At 38.8% G+C, this 22,517-nt stretch overlaps 1 protein-coding gene across 3 annotated transcripts in view; it reads right to left on the bottom strand.

Annotated features, from left to right (window-relative positions):
• The window catches only part of F8 (coagulation factor VIII), a 186,454-nt gene that overhangs the window by 148,827 nt on the left and 15,110 nt on the right, over positions 1-22,517 (bottom strand). For all 3 annotated transcript variants that reach the window (XM_003462126.3, XM_063246630.1, XM_013141253.3), the window contains exons 2-4: positions 16,524-16,645; positions 13,610-13,732; positions 1,244-1,456 (exon numbers count right to left, since the gene is read on the bottom strand). In XM_003462126.3, the coding sequence (XP_003462174.1) occupies positions 1,244-1,456; positions 13,610-13,732; positions 16,524-16,645 (458 nt within the window). The remainder of the gene's footprint in view (positions 1-1,243; positions 1,457-13,609; positions 13,733-16,523; positions 16,646-22,517) is intronic.

Below are 22,517 nucleotides of genomic sequence, written 5' to 3' on the forward strand. Positions count from 1 at the left end.
TTTTGAAGCACATCTATCATTGTTATTCAGAAAGGTATGTTGATTTATGTTTGTAAATTCTCTTTTTTGCGAGGCTAGCACTGAAATATATCTCCAGCCCTTTTAAATATTTAAAAAACATGTGGAAGCCTGTTAAAATACCAAGTTGCCCAGGATGGATGGGTTCAAACTTGCAATCTTCCTACCTCAGTCTCCTACAGTAGTAGGATTATAGGCATGTGCCACCACACCCAGCTCATGTTTACAAATTCTTTGCTTATCCTCCATAGGTTGAAAGTTGAGTCCCATTCTACATACTAGCATTAATGAAGCGTTCTAGCTGAATGTGACAGAAGTGAAGTTGTGTGATTTCCGAGTTGCATTAGAAAAAGTGGTATTATGTCTGATAGGCTCTCACTTGAAAACATCCTATAGCATCTAAGCTAGAGCAATACTGTGGAGAGATGGCCAACTATTTGAGTTTTTCAAGCCCAGGTAACAAACATACTAATAAAGTCACCTTTGAGATGATTTCAGCTCTGACCTCTAAAAAAACTCAGGCACAATACACTTTCAAATTCTATGAGACCCAAAAATTATAAAACATGACAAATCACTGAATTTTAACCACTAAATGGTATGGCTATTCACAGTGGACAACTAGAACAAAAATGTTGCAGTAAAACTGACTCTAGCACAAAAATAGGGTTAAAATAAAATTACATAAAGTTTGCTTCCTAGTTTAGTTTATTCTGTTAATCTATAAATTTAAAAGAGATTAAGTAAAATTAAGATTATTTTTAGAATAATCTTTCAAGTTACAAATTAGTGCTTACTTTCCTCAGGTTTTTATACACTTTCAGCTTACAAACAGCACACTAGCTAGTCTATGTGCCACTTATCACATACTTGAATGTTTTTACTTCCATTCTGAAACATTCAAGGAGCATAGCTCAAAATTTGCGAAAGGCAAAGGACAATGAAAATACTAATTTAGATAGCCCACAGATTTGAAGTGGAAAATAGCAATTCTTTGCAAACAGACATATATTCTGGATCCTGGCTGCTCTTGAGTTCAATTTAGAGTTCACTGGGGTTACCCAGGATAGAAGTCTGCTCCTCCCAGTAACTGGACTCTTTTTCTTCCCATGGACATAATGCTAGGAGAAAGAAACATCTTTCAGAAGAAATAACATAGCTATCAATAATTCTCTTTATACTTCTCTGCGTATTTCCTCTCAGTCCTACCCTTTGTTGTGCATACCTTCTTTGCATACCAGCAGAGCTCCAATGAGTCCTGAGTTCAAGTCTTTCACCAGGTCCACATGAGATAAATATGAGTAGGTGAGACATTGTGGGTCAGAGGCCATTGGACCATTCTCTGTTGAGACCTGCCAGACATAAGTATGGCTCTCACCAGGAAAGACTTTATCATCTTCTTTTTCCCTTTGGCTGGTCTGATCATCATATTCAGCTCCTAAAAGAAATAAAGGATAAAATTGTTCTTTCTTTGCCAATTGTCCACCCAGAGAAATATATAAAGCTTATTGTTGCCAGTGGACTCCACATAAGAAAGACATTCAGAATTTTGAAAGTTTTCAGCAATGATAAATGCTTTTTACCCTGATTTAAGCATTCCACACTGTATAGATGCATAGAAACATCCTCTGTTGCCCTGTAAACATGTAACATTTTCATGTTTTATGTACGTTAAAATTAAAGGGATAAATTAATTTTTAAAAACACAATGTATAAATATATCAAAACATTACACTGTACACCAAAAAGATATATAAGTATAGATGGGCAGAGAGGTACACTCCTGTAACCGCAGTACTCTGGGTGACTGAAGCAGGAGAATCACAAGTTGGAGCCAGTTTGGGCAACTTGTGGACTTAATAAGACCCAGTCTCAAAATAAAAAATATAAAATGAGAGTTGGGAATGCAACTCAGTTTGAATACCCTGGGTCTAATCTCAAGCACTGCCAAAAAAGATATATAATTATTTTATATAAAAGATCTTTAGGAGGCATCACAATCCCTGACTTGAAGTTATACTACAAAGCAACTGTAGTAAAATCAACATGGTACTGGAATCAAAACAGAGCTGAAGATCAATGGAATAGATTAGAATATACAAACACAACTACAAACACACTCAGCCACTTTATCTTTGATAAAGAGGCCAAACAGTTTTACTGGAAGAATGACAGTCTCTTTAATAAGTGGTGTTGGAAAAACTGGCTCTCCATATGCCGAAAACTAAAGGTAGACCCATGCCTATCACCGTATACTAAATTAAAATCTAAATGGATCAAAGATCTGAATATTAAAACAGAAACACTAAATCTATTAGGAGACAAATTGGGTCAAAACCTTGAAGACATAGGGGTAGGTTAGAGAATTCATGAACAGGACTCAAACTGCAGGGGAAATACTTTCCAGAATCAATAACTGGAATCACCTCTTATTAAAAAGTTCTGCATGTCAAATCAAATCTCCAGCATAGTGAAAAGAAAACCCTCAAACTGGAAAAAATTCATAGTGAACTCTCCCTCAGACAAAGGACTTCTGTCTAAAACATATAAAGAATTAAAAAAATCAGACCCCCAAAATTCAAAGATCCAATCTAAAAATGGGCATCTTAGATGAATACACACTTCTCAGATGAAGAAATACAAATGGCAAATAAAGACATGAAAAAATGTTCATCATCATTACTCATTAGAGAAATGCGAATTAAAACCACACTGAGATTCCATCTCACTCCTGAAAGAATGGCCAGGATCAAGAAAACCACCAACAACAAATGCTGGAGAGGCTGTGGGTAAAAAGGAACTCTCCTACACTGTTGGTGGGAGTGTAGACTGGTGCAACCATTGTGGAGGTCAGTCTGGAAATTTCTCAGAAACCTGGGATTGAAAGTCGCATTTGTTTTAGCTACTCCTCTTCTAGGCATATTCCCAGAGGAACTGAAAACATGAACCACAGTGATATATATATGTGCACACATGTTTATAGCAATACAATTTGTAATAGCCAGATCTTGGAAACAGCCTAAGTGTCCATCAACTGAGGAATGGACAAAAAAGTTGTGGTATTTTTTACAGTGGAGTACTACTCGCTATAAAGAAGGATCACATTGAGATATTTATAAATAAATGGATGCAGCTTGAGACCATACTCATAAGTGAAATAAATCCAACTCACATGTATGAATACTGAATAGTTTCCCTAGTGTAAGAAATGATACAAATATATAAAAGTATGTGGTAATCATGATTCCCCATTATATGGCTTTGAAGGCTTATAAAATTTTTACTGATTAATTGGAATGGTTTTATTCTGGGCTGTTTGATATTATTGTCTCTGATGATAGGAACAGCTATTTTGAAGAAAACAAGGCATCATAACAGCTAGTGCTGATTCAATATCATCTTGTTTTAAAGTCCCATCAAACTGTTTTCCTTCTGTCTCCATTGCTTTTATCATGTTGTATCTTATTGGATTTTATTATATGTGATAGTATAAAAAATTTTTATAGACAAAGAGATAATATAGAAATCATTGTTCATTTTCTGTTAGTTGGTTCTAAATACCCTGTAATACTTTCATCCTCTTGAATGGTTTCACACTGTCTTGATATGTTTGATGCTATAGTATACGAAGTTATACTCAAATATTTCAAGGAAAGAGACACTATGGTAACTACTATTAAGTCAGGTTATCCTGTGGTGAAACATTATGTTGCTTAAATTGTTCTGTTCTGACCTGTATTGTTATATTGTTATGTCCTCCTTTATCTCAATCTCCTCCTTTTAAAAAAATTTTATTATTTTTTTAATTAAGGGAAATTTTTTTTAATTTAGCAGGATATATTATAGTAACTTTTTTTTTTGCCTTTTTCCTTTTTATTGGTACCAGGGATCAAACTCACAACTGCCTGCTTACAAGGCAGGCGCTTATGCCACTGAGCTAAATCCCCAGCCCCTATAGTAACTTTTTTGATTCCCTATTAACTTGATTTGAAGCCCTGTATTCTCTCACCATCTTGTTTTGACTGATTTTACTCTATTGTGTTCTGTTTGATAGTATCAAGTTTGAGGGTATAGGCAACTACTTTGAAGGCAATAAGATTCACTATGGTGCCCATTCTGGTTTGACTATTATCTTCTTTTGAAGTTCAGTAATGTCTCCAATGTTTAGGTTTTATTGGTTTTGTTCTGTACTGTTTTGTTCAATTTTATTATACTTAATGATATAGGCAATTCTTTTGAAGGTAGCAAGAGGCATTATGGTAGCCATTGTTGATGACCTTGTATTCTGTTTTTACACCATGTACTATGTCAATCCTTTGTTTTGACTGACTGCTTTGTTTTGTCACATTTGGTATTATTCTCTTCCAAAAAAAGTAATAAGAACTGTGGGAGTAATAAAATCTAAAATGTGTAAACATTATTGTAAAAAAGAGGAAAAGAATGTGCTCTAAAGGATACAACTGCAAGTGTGTTTAGGTGTGTAAGATGACCATACTACTGAGTTTTTGTTAGATCATTGAACAGAACTGTTTGCAGTCTCACTATTTGAATGTCTACTTTATATGCTTTAATTTTGTAACTTGAACAACTATTTCTAAGATGACAATATGTAATCTATTATCTAGTGATCTCTTACTGTTTACTTTTTTTGAAATTCTGTATTACTTGTACCCTTTTCTGTTTTGTTTTTTTTTCTTTAAATAAAATTTTAAAAAGATCTTTTGAAAATCAAAAGAATAAATACACTTTCTGAAACTTTACTTGAACGATTAACAAACAGCAGCTACAAATGGAGCCTCAAATAGCCCAGAGGAGCCTGAGGCTGCTGATTCTAGCAGAAGTAGTGAAAACTACGCTCACCTGAGAACCCAAGATTCTGTTCGCAGATCACATTGCTTCCATTCTTACGTATTTCTGCCTAACTCAAATTAATTCAACAAAATTTGATATGTACTTTGTTACAGTGTTTGATAGGCACTGGTGAGGGTCAGGTAGCTGTACGATTCAGAGATTTGTTTTAAACTTGATTTTTCCTTAGCCGGACAACACTATGTTTGGTGAAGGACAAAGAAATATAAAGATAAAGCTGTAATACAAAGTAGAAACATTCACTCATTTGTTCAGCAGATATTTACTGAATTTCTATCCTTTGCCAGGCTCACCTACAAGTTGAGCATATACTCAGTAAGACACAAGTTTCTCATAACCCTTTTTAGCTCACATCCCATTCTCACCCAGTTCACCAGGTAACCACTGATGTGCTTTCTATCTTTATACCTTAGCAAGCCTGTCATTTTTGTCTCCCAAGCCAACTCTGGTAAACCATACTACTGTTCATACCACTTTCCCAGACCTCCCCAGGCTCCCTGTTACACCCTAGCTGCAAGATTGTAGGAACCTTGGTCTCTCTAAAATCCTATACATCAGTCTGGAAACTCCAAAATGGACAAGCTTCATGGAAGTAGGCTACTAGTTTTGCCAGCCAGAACTGGGAACGGCCTTTCCTTTATGCTGACTGTCCTTTGCTGCAACCTTCCTCTGACCTAGTGAGATAGGAGATTAGGGCATGGCAAAAGCTGGTTTGGGAAGTAGACTTGAGCTGTTAATTGAAAGGGTTTTGGCCCAGATAGGACACTGTAGCTAGGAAAGCCACAACCGGAAGCAGGAAGCCCCAATCTCCCCTGCCCGTAGGAAGTTACCTGTGACGCCATCTTCCCGCCCCTGGAAATTTACATATGGCGCCAAACCTAGGACCAGTGGGCTACCTGTGCATCCCTAATGCCCACCTTAGGTCCCACCCCAAACTGAGGCTATTTACATGCCCCCACGCCACGTGTCCGCCGGAGAGATCGCCGGACACCAGCGGTGGGGGTGCCGGTCATCCCCGTGTTCTCAGAATAAAGGCCGCTTTTTATTTTATACTTCTCATCTTTTGGAAATATTTTTCATCTTTTGAAAATAATCCTAGCATTAATCACAAGATTCTGAACTCATGCACAAAATGATTCTTAAAGCCCTCCACTTCTCCAGAGAATTTGGGCAGAGAATTTCAATAGGATGGCCTAGAACTTAGGTCAACCTGAGGCATGGAATACCAGCACCTCCTCTCAGGACCCAGATGTAGAAGTTCTCCTGGATTTCCTTGAGATTTAGACAAAATAAAAGAAAGACATCCATCCAGGGCAATGTATCTGGAGGGTGAGGCAGGAGGATTACTGCATGTTCGTTTAAAGCTAGCCTGGGCTAAGTAGTGAGTCCCAGCCTACTCTGAAACTGCATTGAGAGACCCTATCTCAAAAAGACAAAAGGAAAAATAAAAAGACAGCTGGTTTTTATGATAGTCCACTCTTTCCCAGATACAGCACGTACTTTTATTTTTGCTGTTACCCTCTTTTTCTATTTACTTGGCCTAAGCTTGTTCTGAAGATCCAGTTTCTCTCTCACTTCTCACTTTTACTTTCTTGAATAAACTTGGCCACTATCTTTTTACTCATTTTGTTCAAGACAGGAAGAACCTGAAATCCAATTCCCAAAGGAGAGGCAAGCAACCCTAACCAGTAACATTTAGTTGGTGAGCCACTTTTTAGAAGCAAGCTACCCAGAAACAATAGACTTGATTTGGTCTCTTGAGAAAAACCCAGAAAATGGAAGGCATTTCCATTCGGAATGAGAACTTACTCACCACATAACTACAGTTAGGCTATATGATATAAAGTATGTGTTCTAATAACTTGTTAATGATTTACTTGAATCTTCTTTATTTATACAGGCTACCTGGATAGTGTTGTAGTTAACTTTGGCACTGCTTTTTATCCTTCCCTGCACTGGGAAAGTTAAGGAGAAGGTAGCTGGCATGAGGACCATTGTATTAGTAAGATCACCGTGTGCTTCTGCAATGGGGCTCACATCACAAGGAATCATCTGTATTATGAATCAGGGAGCAAAGGAGGCAATGTCTGGAAACTTAGAAAACAAAGAAAAGGGCAAAAATTCCATTTTGTCTTCATACCATGAGATTTGATCTTCTATTGAGAGTTTTCTAGGCATAGGAAGACAGATGAGAAAGGAGATTTAGAATCCTTGGTCTGGCTCCAACTTCAAAGTTTAGACTAAAGTGGAAATGTTCCCAACTTCATGAAATTGTCTTCTCTAGATGAATTCCTCAATCAGGCCACACTCAAAAGAGAGGTCAGAATAGGTCTCATAACAGGTCATGCTCCATTATAGTATACTCTGTTTTTCCCATGCAGTCTCAGGAACTGACTTCCTCCACCAACTTTTCCTGAGGGTTTGGTCTGTGTTCTCAGTGTAAGTGACCCAGTCTAGAAACTTCAGACTCTTCCTTCCAAAGAAATACTTGAACCTAGTTTTTCTTGGATGGAAGAGCTTGGCTAATCAGACCTGATATCAGCCACTGGGTCAGGAGCAGAAGCTTCAGTATAAGCTAAATGCCATTCTACTAGAAGCACACAGATGAGTACTGTCCAATAGAAATACAATATGCAATATGCACACACATACAATTTGAAATTTTCTAGTAGACAAATTAAGAAAATAAAAGGAAACAGGCAATCAGCAGTGATCAAGGAAGCACAAAAAGAAAATGACAGGTTCTGTTTGACATACACTTAGAAGAAGCTGTTCTAAAAGGTGAGGAACATGTATAGTTTTAGAAAGAAAAAGTGGCTAATGACTGCTAGATCCTGGTTCTTGTACCCACTACATGTTAGCACCCATTGCATGTTAGGTGTGAGGGAAACAAACATAACATTGCCCCTATCTTGAGATATTTGTAGTCTATTAACTTTGAGAGACAGATATAACATTCAGTTAGAACCTCAAAATATTTGAAAGAATTTTCTTTGTTTCTTTCTTTTGGTATCAAGGATCAAACTCTGGAATTTTCAATTTTGTCTAGTAATAAATATTTCATTCATATTATGATGGCATCATATGGAGTATGAAAGCTCAGAGGTTCATCTTGGTGCTATGCTCTTCTCTGACTGACATGCTATGCAGACACTTAGGACAGTCATGGCTGTATACTTGTTCCTGTTTACTGAGTTCTACGGATTTGGGAATCTTTGGAAATGGAATCCACACACTTAAAAGAGATGAGGATAGTTGTTTTCATTTTTCTTCTCTTATTTCTTGTTCCACATCACAATCTCTCCCAACTGCAGCCTAACAATGTCTATATGCTTCCTCAAGAGCCATGACTGCCAAACCTGATAATGCATCTGTTTTATGTCAGCTATAGAAACCTATTTTTTTCTCTAGGTCAACCACACCAGTCTCTAGAACCTGGTCATTTGTATCAAAGAGGTCTATGTGATCCAGGTAAAACAGAGATTTTGAAGATTTGGATATCTAGGGAGATCTTTCCCAGAGAGTACTGAGGAAGTCCCTTGCCTAGGCCATTCTCTTTGCGAATGAAGGTAGACAACTGAAGGAAGTCGGGCTGATCAGGTCAACCTCTGCACATAACAGGACTGACATGCAAAGAGAATGAACACTGGAGGCTTCAAGTAAATATCTGCATACATCCTCATCCTGAATAAGGTCCTGCAGTAGATGATATGGAGGCTTTCCCTGTGACAGAAATGAAAGATGCAGAGGGCAGAGTTTTTTGGGCCACCACTCTGGTTTCAATTTCAAACTGATAAGAATTAAAATCAGTGATTACACAGTAGGGAGACAGCCACGTCTACTCTTGCTGTCTTGGATTCTTTGCCTCACACCTACAGATTGGCAAGCATTGGCCGGAGCAACTTTATCAGGTGGGGATTATCTTTTGTGGAAATCAGAATGTATAGAAAATTGCAAAGAGACCGCCAGGCACAATATGCAAGCCGGAAATGGGTGGAACCTTGATATGTTAATAGGGGAGGATGCCTAGGCCCACAGAGAGGTCCAAAAAGCACTTTTTGCTCAAATTCAAGCAGCAGCTATTCGAGCATGGAGAAAACTGGCTACAAACAGCAATATGAGTTCCTCTCTCACTAGCATTAAGTAATGGCTGGGGGTTTAGCTCAGCGGCATAGGCACCTGCCTGCCAAGCACAAGGTTGTGAGTTCAGTCTCCAGGGCTAGAGATTTAGCTCAGTGGCACAAGTGCCTGCCTGACAAATGAAAGGCTGGGAGTTCAATCCTTGGTACCATTGACATTGAAACTTCTTATCAGGTTTACAGTTAAACAGTTCTTATCTCAAAAGCATAAACAAAAATGTTTTACCTGTGGAGAGACTGGTCATCTTGCAAAGAACTGCAAAAAAGACTCCAAAGATAGAGATTCCAATGTCAATGCAAAAGCCAAAGCACCAGGATTATGCCGTAGATGTAAAAGGGGATACCACTGGGCTAATGAATGCAAATCTAAATGGGATATTAATGGAAAAGAATTGCTTCCACTGCAAGGAAATGGGAATCGGGTCCAGCCCCAGGCCCCCAAACCTAAACAAATCTCTGGGGCGGTAAGCTTTGTTCCAACAAACAACAATCCATTTCAGACCTCTTTAGAGCCACAACAGGAAATGCAAGACTGGACCTCAGTTCCACTACCCACACAGTATTAACCCCTGAAATGGGAGTTCAGGCCCTCCCTACAGGAGGTTTTGGGCCCCTACCAAAAAATTCATTTGGCCTTATAATAGGACACAGCAGCAAAACGCTTCATAGACTACAGGTTTTTCCAGGCATAGTTGATAATGATTATTCTGGAGAAATAAAGGTCGTGGCATCCTCACCTAAATACATTACTACTATCACTTATGGACAAAGGTTCGCTCAGTTACTACTCTTGCCTCCTACACAGGGCTTATAGACAACCATTATCCTCCAGACAAGCTTATTGAATTTGCCAATCGGCATTCATTTATCTTCCCTATGGTCACATCATTCAAACCATTAAAAAATGCTTTGTTGGTATTTACTGATGGCTCCTCAACTGGCTTAGCAGCCTATGTTTTTCAAAACCAAACTGTATCATTCCAAACAAATAGTACATCAGCCCAGGTCACAGAGTTGCATGCTGTCACTGCAGACCTTTCAGCATTTCCCAATCAGCCCTTGAATTTGTATGTTGACAGCGCTTATATTGCACACTGTGCCCCTGCTAGAAACAGCTGGCCAAATCAAAAGTGCCTCCAGCACTGGAGAACTGTTTAGGCAAATACAGATGCTTATTATAAAAAGAACTTGCCCCTTTTTTATTGGATATCTACGTGCTCACTCTGGGTTACCAGGACCTCTGGCCAATGGTAATCATGCAGCAGACCGGGACACTTGACTGCAAGCTCTCCTTTGTACTTTAGCTAATGTTAGCTCCAGTGATCATGATGACAATGTTACTTCAGCACAAGAGAGTCATCAATTACACCATCTCAATGCTAAAACCCTCTGTCTTATGCACAAGATCACTAGAGAACAAGCCAGACAGATTGTAAAAAATTGCCCCTCTTGTGCCAGGCACCTCCCCGTTCCACACTTTAGGATTAATCCTAGAGGATTTATCCCCAATGCATTATGGCAAATGGATGTCACCCACATTCCTGAGTTTGGCAATCTTAAATATGTTCGTGTAACTATAGATACCTTTAGCGGTTTCATTTATGTCTCTCCCCAGACTGGCAAAGCTACCAAACATGTTACTAGCCATATGTTAACTACCTTATCAGTTTTAGGATGCCCGTATCAATTAAAGACTGATAATAATCCAGGCTATGCTAGTTCTGCCTTCGCCCGTTTCTGTCAACATCTTAATATTCATCATATAAAAGGCTTACCTTATAACCCTCAAAGTTAAGGCATAGTTGGAAGGGCATATCTCTCCCTAAAACTCACTGTTGATAAAATAAAAAAGAGGGAATGGTACCCCACAAGGGGGACACCTAAAAATATTCTATCTCATACCTTATTCATCCTTAATTTTTAAAATCTGGATGCTGCTGGACAATCAGCAACCACCCATTTTTGACATACTGAAACACAAAAGCAATTTGCTTCTGTACTATGGAGAGACCCACTGACTAACTCATGGCATGGTCCAGACCCAGTCCTTATCTGGGGACGAGGATCAGTATGCACATTGAGATGAAATCTGTGAGATGGCTGCCAGAATGATTGGTTAAACAAATAGATCAAATGCAACAAATAGAGGATGCAGATGACTCCAGGGATAAAAATGACCCCTGAGAGATTTTTTCAGCTTTTATTTTTCAGATGATGGAACCAACAGCCTGGATCTTGTCTCTTAGGATTATGAGAATAAGTTGATGGCTTTTGTCAAACAATGGGTGGATGCCATAAAAATGCAACCTACAGGTCCATTACTACAGGTTTAGAATGGCTGATAGAGAAAATTACGTGGAGCCTCCAAAACTGTATTATGATAATGCTTTGTGAAAGCATGCTGCCTGCTCCATTTCTCTTGCCTTGGTGCGATAGACTGGATAGCCAGAGATGGGCAACTGGGCCTCACATGGGATGCCAACCTCCACCTAAGACACGAACTGGGCCTCTCGCTGCTCTGCCTTCCAATGACGGGTAAGGCTAGGTTGGCCCCCCTGTGGAAGCACCCTGACCCCAAGACAGGCACGGTCTCCTCAAGGATGTAGCCTCTTATATGCCTCTTATATTTTAAAGTAAAGGGTGATCTGTGCCCTGTAATTGGCTGCCACTTTATATCTGCAGGCCGTACCACCTTAACATCTGCAGGCCACTGCACCTTAACTCCCTCTAGGAGTTAAGTTTGGTAGTTAAGCAGCACCTTGTCTACCTAGCTTGTTTGGCCTATTCAGGAATTATGCTAATCAGTCTGCCTTATGAGCCCGCACACAGGAAGTTTGAATTGACCTATAACCCTCGGTCTTGTCATTGTTGCTAAGTTACCTGCTGACATCTCAAAACCCAACTCCCTCCTCCTCAATACTCTATATTTGATACTCCTTCCTTGAATAAACGAGACTTGATTGTACTTCTTCGTCTTGTCTTTGTCCTTTGTGTCTCTTGTTTCCTTTTCATCCCCATTCCCCCTGTAGGGTCTCCGTGGACTTACCTGCAGGCCGGGACAGTGAGACACCATCATCATGGAATAAAGTCAAGGTACAAGAAAAATTGCTTGCCTCATGGCAGCCAGGAAGCAGAGGGGGAAAGACATAGATGGGAAAAGGCTGACAACAAGATATTGTCTCCAAGGTCACAGCCCCACAGTCTACTCCCTTCAACTAGGCACCACCTTCTAAGTCTTTATTATCTCCCAATAATGCGATCAAATTATAAGCCCATCAGTGGATACATCCATTCATGAAGTTAGAACCTCACAATCCAATCATTCCCAAAAAATGCATCAGCTAGCAACTAAGCTGCTAGCACATGGCTCTTTGGAAGAGCATTTATGTTCAAAGATATGTTAGTCAGCTTTTTGCTACTGTCAAAAAAATCCAAGATAATTAACTTTAAAAGAGGAAATGTTTATAATAGCTCCTCATTTCAAAGGTTTTGGTACATGCTCACTTGGTCCTTTTGGTTTTGGTTCTGTAGCAAGGCAATACATCATAGAAGGAGTGTGTGATGGAGGTCTGTTCACCCTACAGTAGTTAGCAACAAGTAATGAAAGAAAGAGTGGTCCAGTAATCAGTCAGATTTTCATTGCTGAGGCAAAATATTCAAGACAAACAATTTAAAGAGAATGGTTTGTTTTGGTTCATTGTTTCAGGGGATTTTGTCCATGGTAGGCTGATTCCAAAGCAACATTATGATGGAAGGTCCTGGCCAATCAAGGCTTCTCAGTTTAAAAAACATCCAGGAATTAGAACATGGGAACAATACCAGAGAGGTAGAGGTCTGGGACCAATACAGCCCCAAGACTCCACCTCCATGACCCACCTAGAAACACCCAGATGTGTGTTTTACTAATCTCTTTGATTGGCTCTCAAGCCAATCAAACTGACACAGCATAACTAACCATCATAACCAGGTTGGATCCCAATATTACCTTTGAGGATACTCTCTTAGTGACCCAACTTCTTCCAACTTGGCCCCACCTCCCCTAAATTCCACCACCTCTCAATAGTGTCTCAGGCTGAGGACCAAACCACTTACACATAGGCTCTTGGGAAACATTTCAGATTCTAATTGTAGCATATGGCCTGGAGACTGGAATTTAGGTCATAGGAGCACCACCTTGGGAAAGGATTATTATTCATGTTAAGAGAATGGGTGAAGTATCATAGAACTGGATTTGTTATCATGAAAACAAATTGTTAAATATGCAAGTTCAGCTTTCTTAGTTCATTCTCTTGCTTCTCTCAACCTCTGTCTCTATGTCTGTCTGTCTCTGTCTCATCCTCTACCATGTAATGCCAGGTGATGCTGCCTGCCATGAAGCCCTCACCAAAAGCTAATGCTAGCATCATGGTTTTGGACTGGCAGAATTGTGGGCTAAATAAGCATTTTTCTTTTGTAAAACATCCAGTTTCAGGTATTTTGTAATAGTGACCTAAAATGGGCTAAGACAGCCACCACCTCCAAGCACATGCATCTCATCTTTCTATTTCCAAGACTATAGGACAACAAGAATGCATTTGACTTACCTTCAGATGCTTTCCAGTAAGATACACCAACAGCATGAAGACTGACAGGATGAGAAGCCATGTTCTTAAGTGTGATGACCACTGTGTCATAAACCTCAGCCCAGATGGTAGGACCCAGCAGACCTGCAAGAATGAGACATCCCTCAAAAGTCACTTGGAAGATAGTATTCCAGAAAGAAAACTTGCTATTGTAAAAGTGAGGATCAAAGTCATAGCAGAGAAGCATGCCCCTATGATTATTGACAAAGAATAGTTATGCTTGCTATCAACATCAGCTCAGCCTCATGGTGTTCCAAAGCAATATTACTGTATTGTAATTCATTCACTGTATTCATTAATTCAACTAATATTTGGGTTCCTACTCTAATAACTGTGCTAGGTTTTAGATATCATTGAGAGCAAATTCTGAAAACATTTACCTCATAAATGAATAAATAAATAAAATTTTCAAATTGTTACAATCACTATAAAAGATGATAGTGTGCTAGAAAATGATGAAGCAGGAGGTAGAGAATACTTTGAATGTAGTGGTCAAAAAGATCCTCTCTGAGGAGGTAGCATTTGATCTTATGAATGAAAAACAAGAAGCATTTGCTAAGATCTAGTGGAAGAATATTAAATTAAAGTCAGATAAAGTAAATGCAAAAGTCCTAAGGCAGGAATAAACTTGGGATAGTTTAGTAATATAGCTGGCACAAAGTGAGTGGGCAGAAGAGCGACAGAAAAAGATTGTAGTAGCAGAGAACAAACACAGAAGACCTTGTAGGCCACAGAGCTTGGATAACTTCTGATTTTATAAGAAGTAAAGGAGGACCACTTGACACTTGTTTTGGAGTAACAGACAATAGGCCTCACTGGTGATGGACTAGATGTTGGAGACAGGAGAAAGAAGAAGTAAAGATGATTTCTATAAATTTGGATTTTGAAACTGGACAGTTAATTAATCCATGATATAGAAAATCAAGAAAGAAAGAGTTCAAATTTGCATATAAGATGCTTATAAATTATTTATTGAATGAACTAGATTCAGTGAGATGAAATAACTATTTTTCTTAAGGCCATTCTTTAATTGAATTATGTAGAATTTCCTTTTCTTATACTTTGATGAATCTGAAATCTTTTCCAGTAACTTCCAGTATTAAAAAGTATTAAATAGTATTAAATAGTAACCTTTTAAGGCACTAACAAGTCCAGTCCAGTCTAATATCAAACTTTGTTTTTGTTTGCTTGAGACAGGGTCTTACTATGTAGCTCGAGCTGACTTGGCACTCAGTATGTAGCCCAGACTGGCCTCAAACTTGTGACCATCCTCCTGTCTCAATCCCCCAAGTGCTGAGATTACAAGGATGCACCACCATGCCCTGCTAATTTCAAACTTTTAATGTGTTCTATAATTCAAAATCCTTTTCTCCTCCAGCCAAATTCTGGCAGGCTCAAAAAACTGCAGTAGGTAAAAGTAGTTTTGTTAGGAGTTTTTTTGATTCCTCAATTTCCTGTCCTAATCTTCCTCCCCAACTGATGTTAGCTGCCTCTAGACACTGTAAGGTAGGCCCAAATGGAAAGAGGGTGGGAATGGAAGAGGCATGAGGATACGGTGTTTCTTGGGAGCAGAAATGGCAATGTGGTATTAGCACATTGTTGCAGCACATGCCCAAATTCTGACTCTTTCTTAGAAAATTTCTATAAATTATTTGGAAAGCCTCTCCCCATCCTCAATATGAAACTGTCCTTATCATGGGATATGCTCTCTCTAACTAGTCAGTTGTATTTCTTTCGTTAGTCTCTGTTTCTATCAACACAGCCCACATAGACCTTTTCTTTTTTTTAGGAGTCATGGAGCCTTGGCAGGAAGACCTCTTTAATAAGGTCTTCCTAAAACCAGGCTCATTCCATGATATTCTTGGCCTCACACCTAACAGTGTCAGTGTAGTCAGATTCCACTATATTCTACCTTCCATTCTGTGGCATTAGCTTCCAACCTTGAAAGTTTTTCCAGACACAAACCAGACACTAGTCATTGTTTCCCAAGTTCCAGAGATCCTAGGGCAGGTCTTTTACTGCTTTTCCTGAAGCCTCTCTTGTCATAATCTGATATGAGGTAGAGGCCTCTTTTCTCCCATGGGAGAGGGACATTTCAAAAATTCTCCTCAAAGAATCTTCAAATATAAACTTTAAAAACAATAAATTTCCAGGCTTCTTTTATACAGGTTGAAGGTATATCATGGCCTAAGGTTGCAGAACCGCTTTTTGACCACAATGTGAATAAGTCCTGAATAGGTAGGCTAGTACCTCAACTTTAGAATATGGTGATATTTGTCATCTATAATTCTCATCAACAATTCTAAGGGGCCAGGAGTGTATGCCTAGCATGAGGAAAGCCTTGGTTTTGATCACCAGCACCATAAAAAAGAAACTAGGAAAGAAGGAAGAAAGGAAAAAAGGAAGAAAGAGAGAAAGGGAAGGAGATAGAAAAGGATAAAAAAGAGGAAAAAAGAAAAGGAAAAAAGAAATTTAAGGTGTTCCATTTTAACTTCTCAACTTATTTGGCATTAAGTGTTGGTAAGCCGTTAGGGTTTGGGAAGGGCTCTAAATAAAAGGTATAAATTTGGGTGTCACAACTACAAAATTAGTATTTTAAAACTATGAAACTGGATAGGATCACCCAGGGATTTAACACAGAAAAAAAGAAATGCATCTGGGACCAAGCTCCATGGCACTCTACATCTAGAGACAAAGCAGAGACAGAAAAGTGTGGCTAGTGTATTTTCCTCCAGGTGGCAGTAAGGGAAACCAGGTCAAAAGAACCTGTTTTTGGTAGCTGTTCTCTCAAACCACAGTCCCTAAGATTGGCAAGTCCTTGCTAGGAAATAAGATACCTAGTGTCATAAGTAGCACTCAACAGTATTTTCATTACCCATCCAAGGTGGCCTGGGCTTGGCAATGTTGAAAAGGTGATCCGTGAATTCTACAAACACAGTCTTTTTGTACATGACTGAGGTGTTGAATGGAAAAGATTCTGGCATTTTAGGAGGAAATCTGTGTGAAGAAAAGAAAACGTTATTCATTTTGGTGTGCATTTCTTTGAGCCCACTCCAAAAACAAGCTTGAAGTAATGCTTTTATCCCACTGATTTTTACTGTTTACAATGCAAATTGGAAGTTGAATATGAATCCCTAATATCCATCAAATCAAAACAGTTTTCACAGATCAGCTGATACATTAGGTGCCATATGATAAATCATAAAATCTATGCCCAAAGACTACATCAGCCAAAAAAATCTGCTGCCAAAGCAACAACTACTAAATTGTTTAATGTTATTTCTAAAGCAGGGTAGAACTTTCACCTAAGAGTCTTGTATGAAAATTTTGTGAATATGTACCTAAAATTATACTACCTTTCTTTTTTTTTACTTAAAGAGAAAAAAAACAGAAGAAAAAAGGGTAGAAATAACATAGAATTTCAGAAAAATAAACAGTAAGAAATCACTCGTTGATAAGTTACATATTGCCATCGTAGAAATAGTTGTTCAGGTTACAAAATTAAAACATACAGTGATATTCAAATAGTGACGCTGCCAACAGTTCTGCTCAATGATCCAACAAAAACTTAGTAATATGGTTATCAGACCTACACACTTGCTTTTTATCTTAAAAAGGGTAAGATTAAACATATCAAAACAGAACAAAACAGTTCAAAAAAGAAGCAGTTTAAAGAAACACAGATTTCAAAGCAAGTCCACTGGAAATCTTCACTGTTTATCTAATTGTCTCTACTTTCTTCCAAATAGTTGTCCCCATCTTCACACACATTAAATACATACTGCATATTATAGAACTAATCAAATCATTACAGGATGATGAAAGCTTTTTAGATCTTCAAGATCTGACATTGGGGAAGACAATAATGACTACCATAGTGTCTCTCATTCTCTTCGTAGTAGCTGTCCTTATCTTTAAGTATGCTGAAATTGAACTTAAGAGACTAGACTAATATCACTCTGAACAGTGAATAATAGTATTGCTAGATTTTATATCATAATGCTAAAAAATTAGCATTGGGTTTCTTAGTGTCTCTTATTCTTCAGAGTATCTGTTCATTACATCTTGCATTATATAATCTGTTCCCATAAATAGTTTAAAAAATCTTCTCATGTGTGAATTTCTAAATGTGTATCTATCCTCTCTGTATTATAGGGAAAAACAAATAACAAGACAGCAAAACAAATTCCTAGAAAAACATGCAATGAAAAAGACACATAAGACCACAATATTAGGTGATCTACCATAGTTACTATGCTTTCTCTTGTTATTTTCAATAGACTTGTCCACATCATCAGGCTTAGTATAGTTAAGCATAGTATTACATAGCTATTTTTTATAAAAACACAACTTTGAAGACATTGTAGGACTTGAGAGCAGTTAATAATCAAAACCGACATGGATATCTTTTATATCTTGTCATCTTCAGAATGGTTGCCTCTACTCTTAGATTTGATACTATCAAGCAAACCAAATTCGAATAAAATCAGTCAAGGCAAAACCGTAGTCTAACCAACCAGCTTCAATAAGACCAGTCATAGTAAGACAATGTAAGTAATACAGGGTTTCAGTTTAAGTTAATAGGAAATTAAGGATAGTTACCATGGTATAACCTGCTATTTTTGGGTCAGATGTCTGTGCCCTCAAATCTGATATGAGTGGACAGACCAGAACAAAATAAAATCAAACTAAACAGCGATAAGACTACTGTGACTTTTAAATCCTGATACACCATTAACAATGACCCGTGCCTTCCTTTTTTTTTTGCTGTTTTTTACCTTTCACCTTGTTAGGATGCTCTGTATGTTTTGGGTCCCACTAGCCCCTTTAGTTTTTAGATTAGGGGGCCAGCCTGTTGTCTATCTGAGTGTTGCTGAACCTTTCTGCCCCCGAGCTTGATCTGAGCTGTACTCCTTTACTCACTAAACTCATAGGGTTTTCCTTCCTTCCAGCTGTGTAGTTCTACACTGTCCAAAAGTGTCATAGCTTTCCAATCTATCTGTGGCTGCTGGATGAGTTGTCCCTATTTCTCTCTGGTCTCCTGTCACATGTAGCATTGTTTTCTCATCTTTCACTTTCAGTTTATTAACCCTCCTTCAGGTTTAGTGTATTTTCTATTCAGAGCATCTCGATGGAACCTGTCTCTTAAAATCTACTCTGCCTGTTTCTTTTTTTTATTTTAGAGTATCTAGGCTACCTATATTAAAGATTGTAGCTTACCATCTCTGCCTCATGTCTGCTATTCAATTTTTCTGCTATTATTTGTCCACTTTACTCCTTCATTCCACTGTCTGCCCCATTCATTGAGGCCTCTCTGCCACTGTTACTGGAATCCTGGTATTTTTCCTCTCTCTCTCTGGAATGTCCTTCAGTATTTTTTGTAGGGTTGAGTTGGTGGCCATGAACTCCCACAGTTCCTCCTTGTCTTGGAAACATCTTATTTCTCCACTAATTTTGAGAGTTTTCCTGGGTACATCAGTCTTGGTTGCAGATTATTTTCTTTCAGGGCTTGCACTATTTCCCCCCAGGCTCATCTAGATTTGAGAGTTTGTGTTGATAAGTCTGTTGTTATTTTGATAATTTTCCTGTTGTAGGTAATCTGCTTCTTTTCCCTGGCTGCTTTTAGTATTCTGTTCTTTTGGTAGATTTCTGGAATCTTGATTATTATATGTCTGGGTGTAGATCTGTTTTGGTTGTAGGTGGCTGGAGTTCTACATGCCTCATTTATCTGGATATCATTTCTTTTTCCTATGCTTGGGAAGTTTTCCTTTAATATATCTGTGAATAATCTTTGTAGTTCATTTTTGGTTACTCCTGCTTCCTCGCTCATGTGTTTTATTCTTAAGTTATGTATCCTTTTGTTGTCTTCTAGCCTTTGAATTATTTCTTTCTGGTTCCTCATTATTTTTAAGAGATCTTTTCTTTTGTGATCGTATATCATAAATCTCTCTTCAAGTTTCAAAAGGCTAACTTTAGTTTCTGTCAAGGCATTTTGCCAGTTTTCAATGGAATTTTTAGTTTCCTGGTAATCTCTTTGAATCTGTTTCACATATTCTAGGTTATGTTTAAATTCTTCATCAAAGGTTTCTCTTTCTTTTCTGAGTTCCTCCATTCTTCCATCTGTGTTCTCTTGGGAGGGGCTTATCATTTCTTTAATTAATGTTTTTATATCTTGCCTCACTTGGATCAGAAGTACAGTTTTAAATTCGTCTATGAGGTCATGAAGGTATTTCTTTATGTCCACTGATGCTATGTCTAGTATTGGATGGTTACTGTGCTGGTTCTCTTCTGTATTTACTTCTCCTGGGCTTATTTTCCCAGGTTCAGCAGCTGGAGGCTTTATTTTTGTTCTATCTCTTGTCATATTTTCTGGTTTCTTTCAGACTGGTGTGTCCTGGGGGTCTCTGGCCCTCTCCATATTGCTTAGGGTCTTTCCAAAGCGTGCTGACTGGGGTTTTTGCTGCCCTCCTCAGTTTGCTATTATCTGAGGTACATGCAGGCATGCAGGGATGGTGCAGGCTAGCCTCCAGCCTCTGAGCCAGTCAATTTGCAAGTTAGGCTGTACCTTGTGGACGTCACAGAGTTGGGACAATTTTGTACCTACTTATTGGGTCCCAACCAGAGGCGTGGCTCATCCCTAGAAGATCCTACCAGTCATCTCTGTGCCAGGGGTGGCTGACTGATGTCACCATGGCACCAGGCTCTGCCCAACTCCAAGATGTCCTGTAGCCAGCAACAGCAGCCATGGGTCACAGTCCCTAGCACTCACTGGAAATCAATGCAGTTCTTCCTCTTGGGTCCACTCCACACTGTCTTCACTATGCTCCCAGCACAGCGCAAATTGGTCAGAAAACTGCACAGTGCCTGGCTTTGGCATCAGGTGTATGGTCCTCTCGCGGTCTTCTCTGGCATGGCAGGTGGCTCTGGCTGCTTTGCGGGTCCCTGGGACTCAATCTCCAGCACACACCGAGAGCCAATATACCTCTTCCCCTTGGATCCACTGCTCACTGCACTGCATCCTCCTGTTAAGGGTCCGGAATTCGCTGACTCCTGTTATCAGCAGCTGAGGTATTCAATGAGACTTTGGATCATCCGTGCATGCCTAGTACAACGCAGACCGAGTCTCAGTGAGCATGTTAGGTTTCAGTTCTCCATTTGCGCTTTTCCTTCCTCTTCCTAGTTTATTTTTCCCTTTGGTTACCACCTTGGTTAATAAGAATCGTTATCCAATCATCTAGTCCTCTCCATGTTGTCAAATTATAGCATCTGATCTGATTTCTCTGCAGAGGCTCTCCATCCAGCCCTCTAGCAAGTTGCCATTTTTTTCCCTATACTACCTTTCTTATTAGTACCAAGAATAACACGGAGAAAATAACTTTCAATAAAGACCATGTATATTAAGGTACAAGTGATGCCAGGAGCTGCACTTCAGAGTCAGTTATACATTCATTCTCACCTCCAGTGTGACAATATTTTTTATTAATTAAGTTTATTGGTGAATTTAAGATATATATAATAACATTTATTATAGGTAATTTGTACCTGTACACTACAGTGTATCAGTCTTAATTATCCATTTATTCATGGATCATTAACTGCTTCAGAGATTAATATACTTAATTATGTAAATGTTCCCAAAATGCTGTTCTTTGCATCAGTTATTAATCTTTTTAGGTGAAGACTGGTTCCTAACTTTTCCTTTTTCCTTGTCCAATAAGTTAGTACATCACTACATAAAGATAAGTAATAAAGGAGAAAAGGGAACTCAAATCTTTGTCTCTTACTGTCTTAAAACTCTGGATCAGATTTCTTGTTAGCTCTGCATAGGAATGTTAATCATTTAGGAAGCTGACCAAATAAGGCTTATTAGCCCTAAATTTACCTAGCCTACTTTATCCACTTGAAAGACAGTGGACACTGAGATATAGTAACTAAAGTAATTTTCAGAATTTACGAGGACATCCAATTGCCAGTTTTCAAGTCCATTTCCAAACCCCCTGGATCAATGCTTAGACACCTACTGTCTTAAACTTGTAATTGTGTTGAACTTGTAATTCCCTTGGGTTGGAGAGGGATAGAGTCTGGCAGACAACCCCTGATGAGATCAGCCCCCCCCCTGCATCAAGCAGAAATTACCCTGTGATGAGTTAGGCGGCAGCCCCCTTCCTGAGCAAGAAATTGTGTCCTAGGAACTGACTTGCCCTCAATACTCATCCACAAGGGTTCCTCTAGAGCCATGGAAGCCAAAACTGAGACAATGAATGACTGCACCTCACCCCAACTCAGCTAATCCTTAAAAAGCTGGCCTTCTACTTTTGCAGCAGGCCAATCTGCTTCCTGCATCTGAGTGTGCCCACTCCAGCTACTCAAACTGGTGTCTCTTTGTATTCTCTCAGACTTTGAAATTTGGTCTAATAAATCTTTCCATGCCTCACACTGACCCTTTCTGAAATTCTTTGTCCACAATTTGATTTAAGAACTTATTTAGCAGGCTGAGTTGAGGTCCTTTTACCCTCTTTGGGGGATTTCCTTGAACTCTATAATGTCATGGAACCCCAACTAGGTTGAGTAATCAAAAGAATCAATGTTAGTCCTAATGAAGAAGGGACACTGGCCCCAGGTGATTTGGTAGAAGTTACCACTTGGTTGAAGGTGACTATTTCTGCTCACAGGTTTTATGTACTGATTAACTTTATATTTTAGGCAGCTAAATTAGATAGAAATTAATATACAGTCAAAGAGGGGCTGGGATGTCAAGGAAGTCTGAAAAAATGGTAATAAAGATATCAAAATTGTGACTGGAGGCACATCTGAGGAAGAACAGACCTACATATGCTTCCTCAAGAGATAAATAATAACTTGAAACTAT

Source organism: Cavia porcellus, unplaced genomic scaffold, assembly GCF_034190915.1.
Source record: "Cavia porcellus strain 051 isolate PalLab524CR breed Dunkin Hartley unplaced genomic scaffold, mCavPor4.1 scaffold_3, whole genome shotgun sequence".
Taxonomy (NCBI): Eukaryota; Metazoa; Chordata; class Mammalia; order Rodentia; family Caviidae; genus Cavia; species Cavia porcellus.